Source organism: Oncorhynchus keta, chromosome 35 (genome assembly GCF_023373465.1).
Source record: "Oncorhynchus keta strain PuntledgeMale-10-30-2019 chromosome 35, Oket_V2, whole genome shotgun sequence".
NCBI classification, from domain to species: Eukaryota; Metazoa; Chordata; class Actinopteri; order Salmoniformes; family Salmonidae; genus Oncorhynchus; species Oncorhynchus keta.
Genome location: NC_068455.1, coordinates 66,314,044 through 66,329,189, shown reverse-complemented (window position 1 = coordinate 66,329,189; position 15,146 = coordinate 66,314,044). Strand labels below are relative to the sequence as shown.

General features: G+C 45.8%; 1 protein-coding gene and 3 non-coding genes across 4 annotated transcripts in view; all 4 read left to right on the top strand.

The window, feature by feature from the left end:
• Nucleotides 1-41: 41 nt before the first annotated feature.
• acin1b (apoptotic chromatin condensation inducer 1b) overlaps nucleotides 42-15,146 on the top strand; it is a 34,487-nt gene continuing 19,382 nt past the window's right edge. The window contains 7 exon segments of the mRNA XM_035753326.2: nucleotides 42-257; nucleotides 1,687-1,752; nucleotides 2,052-2,163; nucleotides 3,558-3,655; nucleotides 3,797-4,447; nucleotides 4,450-5,802; nucleotides 6,261-6,337. Coding sequence (XP_035609219.2) covers nucleotides 123-257; nucleotides 1,687-1,752; nucleotides 2,052-2,163; nucleotides 3,558-3,655; nucleotides 3,797-4,447; nucleotides 4,450-5,802; nucleotides 6,261-6,337 — 2,492 coding nt within the window. The 5' untranslated portion in view covers nucleotides 42-122.
• Nucleotides 1,467-1,583, top strand: LOC118369347 (small nucleolar RNA U6-53/MBII-28). Its single transcript, XR_004822583.1, has one exon. It is a non-coding gene; the product is annotated as a small nucleolar RNA U6-53/MBII-28 (small nucleolar RNA).
• Nucleotides 2,544-2,662, top strand: LOC118369349 (small nucleolar RNA U6-53/MBII-28). Its single transcript, XR_004822586.1, has one exon. It is a non-coding gene; the product is annotated as a small nucleolar RNA U6-53/MBII-28 (small nucleolar RNA).
• Nucleotides 5,898-6,014, top strand: LOC118369348 (small nucleolar RNA U6-53/MBII-28). The gene has a single exon (XR_004822584.1). It is a non-coding gene; the product is annotated as a small nucleolar RNA U6-53/MBII-28 (small nucleolar RNA).

Genomic DNA, 15,146 nt, shown 5'->3' with positions numbered 1-15,146 from the left:
CTACAGTAGGAAAGTCTCTCCACTCTCCGGAGACTGCCGAACGGTGACGTTGGCGGGGATTCGGAGGACGTAGCGACGCCTGTTGGAGCTCCCGTGAGTCGACAGAGCGACAGGAAAGCAAAATGGCGGATGAAGATGTTACGCTGGATGGTAAATCGCTACAATCGCTCCGTGTGGCGGATTTGAAAGCCGCTTTGGAGCATCGACACCTCCCTAAAAGCGGGGCAAAAAATGCGCTCATTAAGCGACTGAAGGGGGTAAGTTTGGCGCCGGTTATTGCTTCTACCGACGAGCTGGTCAAGTTAAGCAGGAGGCGAGAGTGAATTATAGGCCGTGTTTCGGTGGTTCGGGTGCGGAAATCCATAATATTAGGCACGCGTTCGGAGGATTTCAGGTCTGGCAAATTATCCATCGGCGTGTTAAAATAAGTCGAACCAATTGTGGAATTGTTTTTTGTTGTGCAACACACTTAAAAGTTGAGATGTGTTGCACGGACCGAACTGAAGGCCCATTCGGAGCGTCTGTTAATGCTAGCGAACTATCTAGCAGCAGTTCCTCTGTCGTCGGGCCTGCGCTCTGTGTGAGAGGAAAAGGGGGCAGGGTGATTGGGTACGCGCCTGCCCATATGCGCTGTTTTTATAGGAACATTAAGTTAACTCGCTAGCTTAGTAAGGCAAGCATGTTTTAGATAATTAACGTGAAGTTGATTTTCTTTTTCTCGTCAATTAGCTAGCTATATTATTTAAGTAAAATGTTCCTTAACACTACCACTACTGGAAAACGTTAGGTTTCCAACAAACTACTGTTACTGCTGAATATTAATTTGGACACCATCGTTAGAAAAATACATTTCCCAATTGCATTATAATTGCCCCATAAGTGTCTTAACTTAGAATTGCACACAATGCTCAGCAATCACAAATAATGTCATACATTATAACGACCCGTTTTTCAATCAGCCATGCAGTTTCCTATACTTGTATTATGGGCAATATCCTGTGTGTAAAAATGGGCTATTCTTTTGCATTTCCAATAGAATGCAAGCTGAAGGTTTGCAAATGTCAGTGGAAGGGCGATCGAAACTGTTTGGCACTAGAAACTCAATGACCCAAGTCGATTTGGATTTACCCGTCCCAATGATGCCCCTCCTCCTTTGCAACAGACCAACGATCCATTTCGCTTCTACGTTCCCTATTTAGCCTATACAGAATTAAAACGGGTCTGTTCATTAGAAGAGAAGCTCCAGAGGGCAGGACAGAAATTGTTTCAGAGACCTTGCTCCCGACCACTATGACGAGTTTTGGGCATCATTTGCTGCTGGAGTTGGAATGGGAAGATGGGCTTGTTGTCCTTTCTAGGATGCTATATTTGTTGACTGATTTCATGTATGTGCCTCCAATAATTCGGTTCGTTTTTTTTTCTACAATGTAAATGTTTAGTACTGTCTATTGCTTTTTTCTTCTTCTCTCCTATGATGATCCCGCCATGCTAATACTGATGCACCAGACTGACAGTGTGTCTCTGGGTGCAAGTGAGTTAAACTCACCTTCTCATACTGACTGGGTCAGTGTGGGCTGAGGAGAATAAATCAATAGCTCTTATTAGCCTGCATTTCTGTGAAAACACAACAGCATGGTTACGTTTGTGTTTGATGTGTTTTAACCAGTAGTTTGCTCGCTGTTTTAGGCTCTGATGTTGGAAAATGTTAAGAAGACTTCCACTTCCCACATTGGGCTCCAGCCCAACTCCCAGGTAAGAGACCAAGCAATACACCACTGTTTGGAGAGTCGGTACTAGACGTAGAGGCAATATTACGGAGGTTACCTGATTTAATTGTCAGTCATCTGTGTGTTTCAGACCCGATATGTATTTTTTTTTTTTACCCTCACATCAATTAGAAAATAATCCAACCTGTATCGTTCAATGCACAAAGGTGATCATTTATCGTTTTAGATTGTGGTGAAAATCAGTCCTGTGTCATTAAAACACACAGATAGCCTAGTCTTTCTCTTCCCTGCTTTCTAATGTGCTTATGTCCCCTGTGTGTTCAGATTGGGGAGGAGATGAGCCAGAACAGCTTCATAAAGCAGTACCTGGCTCAGCAGCAGGAGCTCCTTCGCCAGAGGCTGGAGAGAGAGGCCCGGGAGGCGGCAGAGGCCGATGGTAAGACACACAACCAGGCTCTAATATCCACACTAGCACACTACTTGACATAGAATGCTAGTGTTGAGTGGACATTGGAACAAAGTAGTCTGTTCCAATATCCACACTGAAGCAAGGTTTTGGGCATGCATTGTAAGTGGTATGTGAGTTTGGACATGTAGTTCAAGTCTGCGCTCTATCTGAACAATGTACAACGGCCCTATAGCTTAGTGCAGTTAACAGCTGTAGAGTGATACCAGTGGATGAATGGAGGGCAGTTAGCTTCGTGCCATTCACATCTGCATATAAACAGTGGCCTTATAGCTGAGTGCCCTTGTCATCTGCATATATGGATAGTGGGCCCATCTCAGGCCTCTTGCACCATGTAATGTCCTTATTGTCTCCGATGATGATCCCGCCATGCTAATACTGATGCACCAGACTGACAGTGTGTCTCTCTGGTTGCAAGTGAGTTAAACTCACCTTCTCATACTGACTGGGTCAGTGTGGGCTGAGGAGAACTACTAGGAATAAACCACAATAACCACTTTAATATATTTATTATTTTACCCGAAGGTGTACCAACAACTTGTCTTTTATATTTTAACCTTTTTTAAACTTTTATTTAACTATACAAGTCAGTTAAGAACAACTATTTGTGACGCAGATCGCTCTGCAAGTCCTGCCTCTCCATCTCCTCATTGGTTTATAGAAGCAGGTACCCACGTGCCATCTCCTCATTGGTTATACCCAGGTTCAGAGTTTGTTTTGATATTTTAACCTGATCGAGTTTGGTGTTGGGGGAAAGCATACATTTATGCACGATGGTGCACTCGTGCAGCTGGTTTGGATGCCATGTAAGATAACACATCATGGCAGCAACACAACACGACAACATGGTACAAACATTGTTAGACACAGACAACAGCACAAAGGGCAAGAAAGTAAAGGCGATAATGCATCACACGAAGCAGCCACAAGTGTCCATAAGAGTGTTCATGATTTCTATTTATTTTATTTTACAAGGCAAGTCAGTTAAGACCAAGTTCTTATTTACAATGGTGGCCAAAGCCTAACCCGGACGATGCTGGGCCAATTATGCGCCGCCCTATGGGACTCCCCATCACGACCGGTTGTGATACAGCCCAGGATCGAACCAGGGTCTGTAGCACTGAGATGCAGTGCCTTAAACAACTGCGCCATCCGGGAGTCCCCGATTGAGTCTTGAATGTAGAGATGGCGATGAATCTGTCCAGTTGAAATTATTTGTATTTACCAGGTTATTTTTGGTATGTTGGATGAGTAGTCTTTCTTGTTCTCTTCATTCCCAATTGAGTTGTAGTGCAGAGTCTGAGACTACAGAAATCCCAGTTCCAAACTCTGACCCCTAATATCTAACCTCTGTTTCCCCTCAGGGGAAACAGGCCCAGAGGAGGAGGAGGAGGAGGAGGATGAGGAGGAGGAGGAGGACACAGAGCAGGACAACGACAGTGCTTCCTACCATCCTGACAAGGTCAGTAACACACACACAGGAGCAGAAGATGCTCAAAAGGCAATTACATTCGAACGGTCCAAGATATATTTATTCTATAATTTATTGTTCATGTGTTCATATCAGGCTAGCTAACAGTCTCAATTTCTCTCTCTACCTCAGCATTTCCCCATACCCTCTCAGCCCCCACTGAACCGGGCCGAGGAAGGAGGTGGAGGAGGGACAATGATGATTGGGCAAGGAATGATGTCCCAGGGTATGGGCAAAGGGACAATGTCTCGCAGACCACACTTTGGCCCAGGCTCCGTGCCCCAGGAGTCCCCTGACGCCCCTGGCTCCTGGACACAGCAGCGTCTCTCACTCCACACTGGCCTCCGCCACGAGGAGCTCACCACCCCCTCACCACCCCGCGCTGTGGCCTCCCTGTCTGTGCGTGTCCTGGGGGACCCCGAGCGCCAGGGCCTGCCACCCTCCATGCCCCCCCGCGCCCAGGAGAATGAAGGCACCTCCCCGGCGGCTGACGACCGCCCCGCCCACTATGTGCTCCACCTCAGCCGCTCCGCTCGGGCAGCAGCCAGCGCCGGGGGTAACCGCGTCCAGGAAGACAGTGATGACGATGACAGCAGTGAGGAGGACGAAGATGAGTGGGGACCTGCGGCGGGGGCAAGAAGAGGTGGCGGTGGAAGAGGACGTTCCCCTCCCCCTCGGCCCCAGCAACCTTCCCCCAGCATCCCAGTCGGCCGAGAGAGGTCCAGACGCAAGCTCCAGCCTCCGCAACACATCCCCCCTCAGCAGGTAGTACACCAGCCCCCATGCAGCTCCGCCAGCCCACCCCGCCCCCCTCCCCACCCCCAGAGCTCTCCTTTCCTCTACCCGACACCCCCAAGCAGAGCCCGCCCGACATGGATGAGGAGCCAGAAGGAGCAGGGGCTGGGGTAGCCGTCCGCTCCCCTCCAGGTGGCCTCCAGAGGCACGACTCTGACTCCAGCTCCCGCTCCAGCAGCCCAGAGCCCCTGGCCCAGCGGCGGCCCGGACCACTCTCCCTGCTCGCCCGCAAGATGGCTTCCGAGGGAGCATTCGGGAAGAGAGGTGAGGGTGCCTCAGACGGCCAGACAGGTCCTGGTGGGGAGTCGTCCGGATCAGGAGATGGCGGTAGCATTGTCCCAGGAGCAGGACCGGGGGTTGGGGTAGTCCTGTTCCCTGGGGCTGCTATCACCCACATCGGAGGCAGCAGCGCAGGGCACTCCGGAACCGTCCCTGTACCCGAGGTCCCTGCACCAGTGTCTATGTTTGGATCAGGGGCCCAGTTCCATCCTCTCTCTCTGGTGTCTGGAGCAGCTGTCCCAGGCATCACCCTCACTGCAGAGCCCCAGGGTACATCTGGAGAGACGGCACAGAAGAGGATGGAGAAAGAGGAGAAACAGGTAGAGAGTGAGAGTTGCCTGCCGCCATGGAAGCACGGACGGGATGTGACGTCTGTGTCCTTACCGTTTGGGTCTGGGGGGTCAGAGGTGCCTGCGGTGCACCAGGGGGACAGCCCGAAGAAGTCACCCTTCGGCAGGGACGAACCCCTCTCCTCTCCTCCCGGCTCAACCTCCTGTCTGCCTGCTCTCGCCCCCAAGAAGCCCCGCATGTTCTCCGACACCTCATCCGGCTCCATGGCATCCCCTCCTAAACCTGGGCAACAGGGGTCTGTGGTGGTGACCACGCCAGGGGAACCCCCCCTCAAACAGGAAGTCCTCGTCTCAGGGGCCCAGCAGGACACAGACAACACCATAGAGGTCACCTCACCGAACAAGGCGTCCGCGGAAAAGTCTGGAGGGAAAAATGGAGGAGAAATTGTAAAGATGGAGAAGGAGAGTGACAGCCAGGCAGAAAAGGCGACACTGAAAGCTGGCGAGACCAGGAGAAGAGGACCTGAAGAGGCTGTTGAGGTTGAGCCCATGGGGCCTGCTCTGCCCCCCTCTTACCCAGGTAAGGGAGAAGAAGAGAAGAAGCGGAAGGAAGATGTGAGGAAGAAGGAAGAAGAGCGGTGCAGGCAGAGGAAGAGGGCGAGCGACAGGAGGTCGTCGCCCTCCAGCGGTGGCGACTCTTCATCCTCCGACTCGGATTCTGGATCCTCTTCATCACATTCCTCTGCCTCCACCTCCTCCCGGGACAAAAGAAAGGTTAGTGACTGGCTAATCCGGATGTCAATAAAATCTTTCTTTCTTAATGACAAGCTGTCATCACCCGTCAGTACTAGAGCAGTGTAGACGTTAGTCTCCGATGATGATCCCGCCATGCTAATACTGATGCACCAGACTGACAGTGTGTCTCTGGGTGCAAGTGAGTTAAACTCACCTTCTCATACTGACTGTGTCGGTGTGGGCTGAGGAGAATTAGTGAAAGATGCTTCACCACCTGTGACATGCTTCTTTATATTATGGAACATAATCATTTAAAATACTAACCCCTCTTCCTTCATACAATCCCAGTTATCTTTCTCGACATGCTTTCATTTAATCGTATAAAAGGGGGATTCTTTACTGCTACAGAAGTGGCTTCTTGCTTTTGTCTTTTAACACGGCGCATTGATATTTTGCCATATATAGTCTGTCGTTTGCTCATTCTATTTGTTTCTCAGAAATCTGTCCCGGGAAAAGGAAGAGGGGATGAAAGGAGAAGACTGGAAAAAGGAGGAGAGAAGAAACAGCCTTTCAGGTCAGCCATAATACCATTTGAGTTGCTCTCACAACGCACACACTCCTTGCGGTTCTTTACACACACGCACACACACACACCAGGGTTTCTGTTAGCTGGTAATAGCTGGATTTTGGCTGTTGAAAAAATAAAGGCGATAAATAAAGTTGTCGCCTGTTGGTGTAAATAAGTTTGACTGGTCATGGTTAATTTACGCCAATTTAATCCCACTAAATGATGTGTGTGTATATTGGTTGTGTATCTGGGGCAGCAGCGTAGCCTAGTGGTTAGAGCGTTGGACTAGTAACCAAAAGGTTGCAAGTTCATACCCCCGAGCTGACAAGGTACAAATCTGTCGTTCTGCCTCTGACAGGCAGTTTTAACCCACTGTTCCTAGGCTGTCATTGTAAATAAGAATTTGTTCTTAACTGACTTGCCTAGTTAAATAAAGGTAAAAATATATTTATTTATCACACGCACAGCATACAGACTCAGAGCCCTTTTAGAAGAAAACCAGACAGCGCTTAATCATTACGCCACAATTCCAAATGCAATCACGTGTTCAAATGTTTTTTGGCCACGATTAAAGAGGTAATATTTTTTATTTCTCAACTGGTAATTGAAGCGCATTTCTCCGTTAACCATTTAAATGCATAGGCAAGGAAGGCAGGCTTCATCAGTGTCACACACCACTTTGTAATGAGCTGGAGGCAGTATGCAGTTTGAAAGCATTTACCTGTTTGTTTGAAACCTCAACATTTTACTAGATATGAGGCATGTTTTAGCTTGCTTCAAAGTAGCTTAGGCAAAATCCGACGCTATCCATGGAGGCAATTATTTCATATATATATATGCCATTGAAACCAGGAGCCTATTTCTCTCATGTTCTATTGGTTTTCAACTTGCTTTCACTGTCCTCTGGCAAAATCCACATTTGCCCATGACCTCCTGTGGCCTCCTAACTTGTTAAGAAATAAGTTTATCAACATTTTTTAAGCTAATCGTTTTGATCTCTTGCATCAGACTCATTGCCTTCAAAAAATATATATATATATATTTTTAAATGTCTCCTAGGCCTACCGGTTGTATGAATTTGGGAGCACCGTGGGCAGACACCCTAATCAGGTTACGCACCCAATGCATATGAGTCTGAGAAATGTACCGGTAAATTAAAATGCTGCCAGTCAAATGTCCAGCGCCACATTTTCATAACAGAAACGCTGACACACACACACACTTCACAAAACAAACCCTTGGTGAGCTGCTAATATTTGCACACATTTTCCGATGCATTACCGATTTGTACAGTGCTGTGAAAAAGTATTTGCCCCCTTTCAGATTTTTGCATATTTTTTAAAAACCTGAATGTTATCAGATCTTCAACCAAAACCTAATATTAGATACTGGGAACCTGAGTTTACAAATAACCCCAAAAGGTGTGACTTATTTGTGTGTTTTGCTGCATGACCTAGCTGCTCTTCAACTCACAGGCAGGTGTCCTGACATTCTTCTGATTCAGAGCAGAATTCATGGTTCCTTCTATTAAGGCAAGTCGTCCAGGTCCCGAGGCAGCAAAGCATCCCCAAACCATCACACTAACACCACCATGCTTGAGCTTTAGTATGTGGTTCTTACTGTGGAATGCAGTGTTTGGTTTTCGCCAGACATAATGGGACCCATCTCGTCCAAAAAGTTTATGCAAGTTTGCCAAAAAGCACCTGGAAGAACCTGGATGACTCTTGGAAGAATGTTCTATGGGCAGATGAGTCAAAAGTATACCTTTTTGGATGACTTGTCCCATTATTGCTTTTTCAAAAAATGTCTTCTGAGGGAATTCGCCTGGCGGTTTTTATTTTAGGCATGTCCAGGCAGTAACAGGCTACACTGACAACTTGAGCTTGGCTCCCAAGTTTCTAAACCATTCCAAGCCATCTTTGGTGTAGTGTCGCCATAATGTGTGATCCTAATCATTATTTTGGATCTGCAGTAGATGTCCTACATGCTCCCTAGCTTGCACATGTGCTCTAAACAGTGTACTTGCATTTGAGATGCATTTTAAGACAATGGATGAGAAGGTGAAGTTGACATTTCCAAAAATGTAGTTTAGTTGGAAGGCTGCATTGTGATCTATGAACAGCATGGGTTGCATTAAATACATGTTTTTTCCACTTTTTCCACAATGTTCAATTCATTGACACAACGTATAAACAAAGGCATTCACTAAAAGTTGACACATGTAGGCTCTTTATGGGCTATGCGCAGCACTTCGTTTTAAGCATGAGTTAATCGATTCAGTTAGGCCTATTTTAATTCTCAAACCGCCAGGCACACCTGTCAAATTCAGACATTTCTCTCAAAACACAGGGATGTCGATTGGCACGAGATCAGTACTATAAGAGGACTTTACTTTTTTTGTTTTTGCGGCTTGAATTATTACTGTTAAAATGACCGACGTGGCAGATTCGGACAGGACTTAATGATGGATATGTTGATTTGTGCTCTTGCACATAATTCCATAACCCTATCTCCCCCAGTAAAACTAATCCCGTGTGAATAGGACTTTACACACAGTTGTTCAGAGCACGCTAGAGAGCATGCTAGATACATTAGGGAAGTATTCAGACCCCTAGACTGATTCCACATTTTAAGTTGCAGCCTTATTCTAAAATCGATTAAATCGCTTTTTTCCCCCCTCAATCTAACAATACCCCATAATGACAAAGCAAAAACAGGTTTTAGAAAATGTTGCACATTTGATTACAAATAAACTAAAATATGACATTTACATAAGTATTCAGACCTTTTTACTCAGTACTTTGATGAAGCACTTTGGCAGCCTCAAGTCTTCTTGGGTATGACGCTACAAGCTTGGCACACATGTATTTGGAGTTTATCCAATTCTTCTCTGCAGAACCTCTCAAGCTCTGTCAGGTTGAATGGGGAGTGTCACTGCACAGCTATTTTCAGGTCTGTCCAGAGATGTTCAGGTCTGGGCTCTGGCTGGGCCACTCAAGGACATTCAGAGACTTGTCCTGAAGCGACTCCTGTGTTCTCCTGGTTGTGTGCTTAGGGTCGTTGTCCTGTCCTGAGCTTTGCTCCGTTCATCTTTCCCTTGATCCTGACTAGTCTCTCAGTCCCTGCCGCTGAAAAACATCCACACAGCATGATGCTGCCACCACCATGCTTCACCTTAGGGATGGTGCCAGGTTTCTTCCAGATGTGATGCTTGGCATTCAGGCCAGAGAGTTCAATCTTCATTTCTTCAGACCAGAGAATCTTGTTTCTCATGGTCTGGGAGTCCTTTAGGTGCGTTTTGGCAAACTCCAAGTGGGCTGTCATGTGCCTTCTACTGAGGAGTGGCTTCTGCCTGGCCACTCCACCATAAAGGCCTGATTGGTGGAGGGCTGCAGAAATGGTTGTCCTTCTGGAAGGTTCTCCCATCTCCACAGAGGAACTCTGGGGCTCTGTCAGAGTGACCATACGGTTCTTGGTCACCTCCCTTACCAAGGCCTTTCTCCCCCAATTGCTCAGTTTCGCTGGGCGGCCAGCTCTGTTGGTGGTTCCAAATTTCTTCCATGTACGCATGATGGAGGCCACTGTGTTCTTTAGGGACCTTCAATGCCACAGAAATGTTTTGATACCCTTCCTCAGATCGGTACCTCAACACAACCCTGTCTCAAAGCTCTACAGACAGCTCCTTCAACCTCATGGCCTGGCTTTTGCTCTGGTGTGCACCGTCAACTGTGGGACCTTATATAAACAGGTTTGTGCCTTTTCCAAATCATGCCCAATCAATTTATTTTACCACAGCTGGACTCCAAGTTGTAGAAACATCAAGGATGATCAATGGAAACAGGATGCACCTGAGCTCAATAGCAAAGGGTTTGAATACTTATTTACCTAAGGTATTTCTGTTTTTTTTTTAATTAGCAAAAATTCCTAAACCTGTTTTCACTTTGTTGGGGTATTGTTTGAAGATTGAGTTTTTAAAATAAGGCTGTAACTTAACAAAATGTGGAAAAAGTCAAGGGGTCTGAAAACTTTCCGAATGGACTGTAGCTAATTATTTTATCCGTTATTTTATCAGGTAAGTTGACTGAGAACACGTTCTCATTTGCTTCAACTACCTGGGGAATAGTTACAGGGGAGAGGGGGATGAATGAGCCAATTGTAAACTGGGGATTATTAGGTGACCGTGATGGTTTGAGGGCCAGATTGGGAATTTAGCCAGGACACCGGGGTTAACACCCCTACTCTTACGATAAGTGCCATGGGATCTTTAATGACCTCAGTCAGGACACCCGTTTAATGTCCCATCCGAAAGACAGCACCCTACACAGGACAGTGTCCCGAATCACATTGGGATATTTTTTTTAGACCAGAGGAAAGAGTGCCTCCTACTGGTCCTTCAACACCACTTCCAGCAGCATCTGGTCTAGGGTTAGCTTCAGAAGCAAGCCAGCAGTGGTATGCAGGGTGGTATGCTGCTGGCACAAGATACCGCTAATTAACACAGGTGATTCCGTCTGTCTTCCGTAAACAAGCGCTGTAACATGGAGATATGGGCGTTTGTGAACCCTAACCCTAAAAAGGTGCAAAAGCTGTTCCAAAACACACCTACATGTGCGCCCGGGCCGACATCCCTGCCTCAGTTGTCTGTAATGTGAATGTTTCTTTGGAATTTAACATGTTTAACACTTTCTTCTGGGCCCGGTTTCCCAAAAGCTTCCTAAGTCATCGTGAGAACCTTCGTAGGAGCATTGTTACATTTCTGAACCGTTTCCCAAAACCAGTGATATTAATGTCGCACTTGAACCTGCTCGTAATCTAACGCCTAACTCAGACCATTCGTTGAACAGCTAAGTGAGACATTAGATGTATTTTTGCCCTCCTTGCGTCACTTTATACACATCTCTGCTAAACATAGAATCCCATGGTTTATATGTCTCTCCCTGACCTCTGATAACTTCAGAACAAAGTAGCCAATAATAATAATAATAATGTCTTTGCAATTTACACAAACAAGCAACATATAAAAAGATGCTTCAAATGAATATTGCGATGACTGCATTAAAATAAACAGTACGGACGGGCCCGGGGTAATCATAATGAAATACATTTAATGTTTAATTGACTTCTAATTTGTCGCTATATTTCATGTGTAGCCCACATGTGTGCAATGATGTGCCAAATCAGTGATTTAGTGCATGTTGATTGGGTAAGCAACTAGAATAAGCCACCTCAATATTTGCAGCTATAGGTGGTGATAGGAGCTGATCTGTCGTCAGTATTGTAAAATAATTATGTTTGGTAAGATTTGAATGGAGAAAACTGATCAGAGTTCAGTGCTCCCTTTCTTTCGATACTATAAGTATGGACACATGCTCCAACTTATCGACTGTTCTCTCTGCGTGTTGTTTTGAGAAACACATGTTACATCTTCGGCTGTTGTAGGAAAGATACATCGTTAAAGCGCTCCTAAGCTCCATCACTATCGGGGAAACCGGGCCCTGGTCATTGATCTGTGGATGGATGATTGGACGTCTCAATGTAGCGATTGTGAGTTTAGATTATAATAAAAACAGGAAGCACCATTAGAACATGTGTGAATGTGTGTGTGCAGATATATTTTATGTGTCTTGCCTTTGCCAGAAGATACCGACCTTACCCGTACGCTTGTTTACACTAAGATGCACTGGGGTCGGAACGCAATCATGATTACATTGACACTTGAGCCGGCATGAGATATGAGTCGGAAAACGTACCTCAATGCGGACTACTAGTTTTTCCGGAAAACGGCACTTTTCCACATTGGGCCTCCGAGTGGGGCAGTGGTCACTGCATCTCAGTTCTCGAGGTGTCACTCCAGACACCCTGATTCGAAGCCAGGCTGTATCACAACCTGGGCGCCGCACAATTGGCACAGCAATGTTCGGGTTTGGCCAGTGTAGATTGTAAATAATAATTGTTTTAATTGACATGCCTAGTTAAATAACGTATCTTCGGGCAACTCTTGCCCCATTATCATTAATTGTTATAGGCCATTATCATTAAGTGTTATAGTCCATTATCATTAATTGTTATAGGCCATTATCATTAAGTGTTATAGCCATTATAATTACGTGTTATAGCCCATTATCATTAAGTTATATAGCCCATTATCATTAAGTGTTATAGCCCATTATCATTAAGTGTTATAGCCCATCAGCATTAAGTGTTATAGCCCATTATCATTAAGTGTTATAGCCCATTATCATTAAGTGTGTTAGGCCATTATCATTAAGTGTTATAGGCCATTATCATTAAGTGTGTTAGTCCATTATCATTAAGTGTTATAGGCCATTATCATTAAGTGTGTTAGTCCATTATCATTAAGTGTTATAGGCCATTATCATTAAGTGTTATAGTATGTTTCATGGGTTTTGATGAATGACATGACACATGGATTTATTGTAAAGAAAATGTTTATTCCATTTAGAGATGACGCATTAAGTTGGCCAGAACACCACAGTGTTTTAGCTTGATCCAGTGTAGCTAATCTACAACTGCCAAATGCCAAGTTCTTTGTTACAATATGGGGCGGCAGGGTAGCCTAGTGGTTAGAGCGTTGGACTAGTAACCGAGCTGACCAGGTAAAAATCTGTCGTTCTGCCCCTGAACAGGCAGTTAACCCACTGTTCCTTGGCCGTCATTGAAAATAAGAATTTGTTCTTAACTGACTTGCCTAGTTAAATAAAGGTAAAATAAGAAATATCGTCCCTAAACTTACCGACAGCATTGTGATCGGTCAAAACGCTTACTCGCGACTACTAGTTATAGAAAAGGAAGTGGCGGTGGTATTTCTTGTTAGGCGTTTAATGAGGCCCCCCACAGCGACAGTTAGTGCAATTCGAGATTGGGACGTCCCTTCCCTAAATTTAACCAAGTAGTATCTATTATATTGACAAAATAGCAGGGTGACCACTCTAACAATAGAAATACATGTCCTCCATTATTGAAGGTCTGGGAGATCGGGTGGGACTGTTGTAGCCAGTGAGGGCAGATACGCGTGTGAATAACAGGCACACAACTGTCGTTTTTCTCCAAGTATCCGGAATGCCATCCACTTACCAGTACATTTGTAACAGGCTAAAACATAACGCAACTTCTAAACGATAAAAGGAAGCCTCACGTAGTTCAACACTGTCAGACCTCCATACAGCGTCCGGGAGTAAATCCCCCCGCTTCGTCTTTTCCTTAACCCCTACAACAATAACCCGAATCTTTTGAGACGTAAACTTCAATGGGCTGACGTCAGAGCTGGAGGTCCCAAGGATCCCGGCTAGTTTCCCCTCTCGGCTCGCTATCCAATATGGCCGTCGTGTGTGTTGCTACTCTGATACCGTCGCAGTGCACAAACCCGGCAGCCGCATAAGGATTTATCGTCCTCAATTTCAATCCGTGGAGCAACCGATTGCGATAGAGCGTTAGGTGTCCGCGGTTCCAGCCAGACAATATGCTGTCGGAAGGGACAGAAAACGGGTAAGATGGAGAGCGAAAGGATAGGCATTACGTTTCTAGAATGGCTTCACCGGTAGTAGCTGAGGCGCTGCCAGTGCTGATTGTGTCATGTCTCAACCGCTCGTTCACCCTGCCCGCCTGGTGTCCTAATTAAATGATCGCTAAACTGTCGCCACATACGTTTTAACTGTCAGTGGTGGGCGTTTTAATTACTAGACTGACACGAATTGTTACATTACATACATGCGTCGTGCACGTGAGTGTCGCTCTCCGCGTCCACGTGGGGTGTGGATTTATCGGACTCGGGTTGGGGGAAGGGGATGGGAGATACCGGGTAACTCCAGTCACTCAAGTTTACTAGTACCAGAGAATCCTTCTACGCAGGTAAGTATAAGTAATAAAACTGGTCGTGGCTGGATCAAAACGCGTCATACTGAGAATCATGCAGAAGCGTTTAAGCTTATGAATTAAACAACGATTTCCTTCCTCCTTGACTGTCTTAACATGTTTCAGGTTATTGTGTGTGTGTGTGTGTGTGTGTGTGTGTGTGTGTGTGTGTGTGTGTGTACACGTACTAAAGCTCACCTACACTCTGAATCCAATGGATGTTTAAGGGACATTTTCTATCTGAATGTACACTACCTGTCTCTGTATGACTTCAGTGCATGTATAGGTGTACTGCATGTCTCATTCTCTATGTGAAGCCAGTGCAGGTGTAGATACACTGGCTGTCTTACTATATGAATCCAGTGTAGGTAACGACTCTGTCTCATTTGAGATGTGGGTATGACTGATTCATTGTCCACCACCTCTGTCGTCTTTTATGCTTATTTTGTCAGGTTAGTTCTTGCCGTGTAGAGGAGATGGTGTCAGACAGAGTCATGTATAAATATGACTCTGGTATTGGATTGTTAACTCGTGACCATGATAAAGAATACTGCTCATGATGCTAATGAGCAAGTGTCACCATGGGAGATCATTAATACACAAGACATCTGTTGGCAATTGTGGGTGTGTGTGCCCTTAAGGTGTGTCATAATTCTCCAACTGGCTAGGCTGTCTCTTGAGGGTACTACATGGACTACCAGTGGTCAGTGTGGAGTAAGGGTTTAATTATATAAAGGGTTTTTTTTTAAAAAAAAATGGGGGATGGGGGGCCTCTTTTGCAAAGAGGCAGTTTCGTCCCAACAAACACATACTCTTAATGATCACATCAGGGACTGGGTTCTCCTCCACTGCTGCCCCACTGGGGTGGTGGTCTAGTTGACATCTGTCCCCTGGCCTCTCATAGGTCTCAGATGGCAGGTGTGTGTTCGGCGAGCGTAAGAGA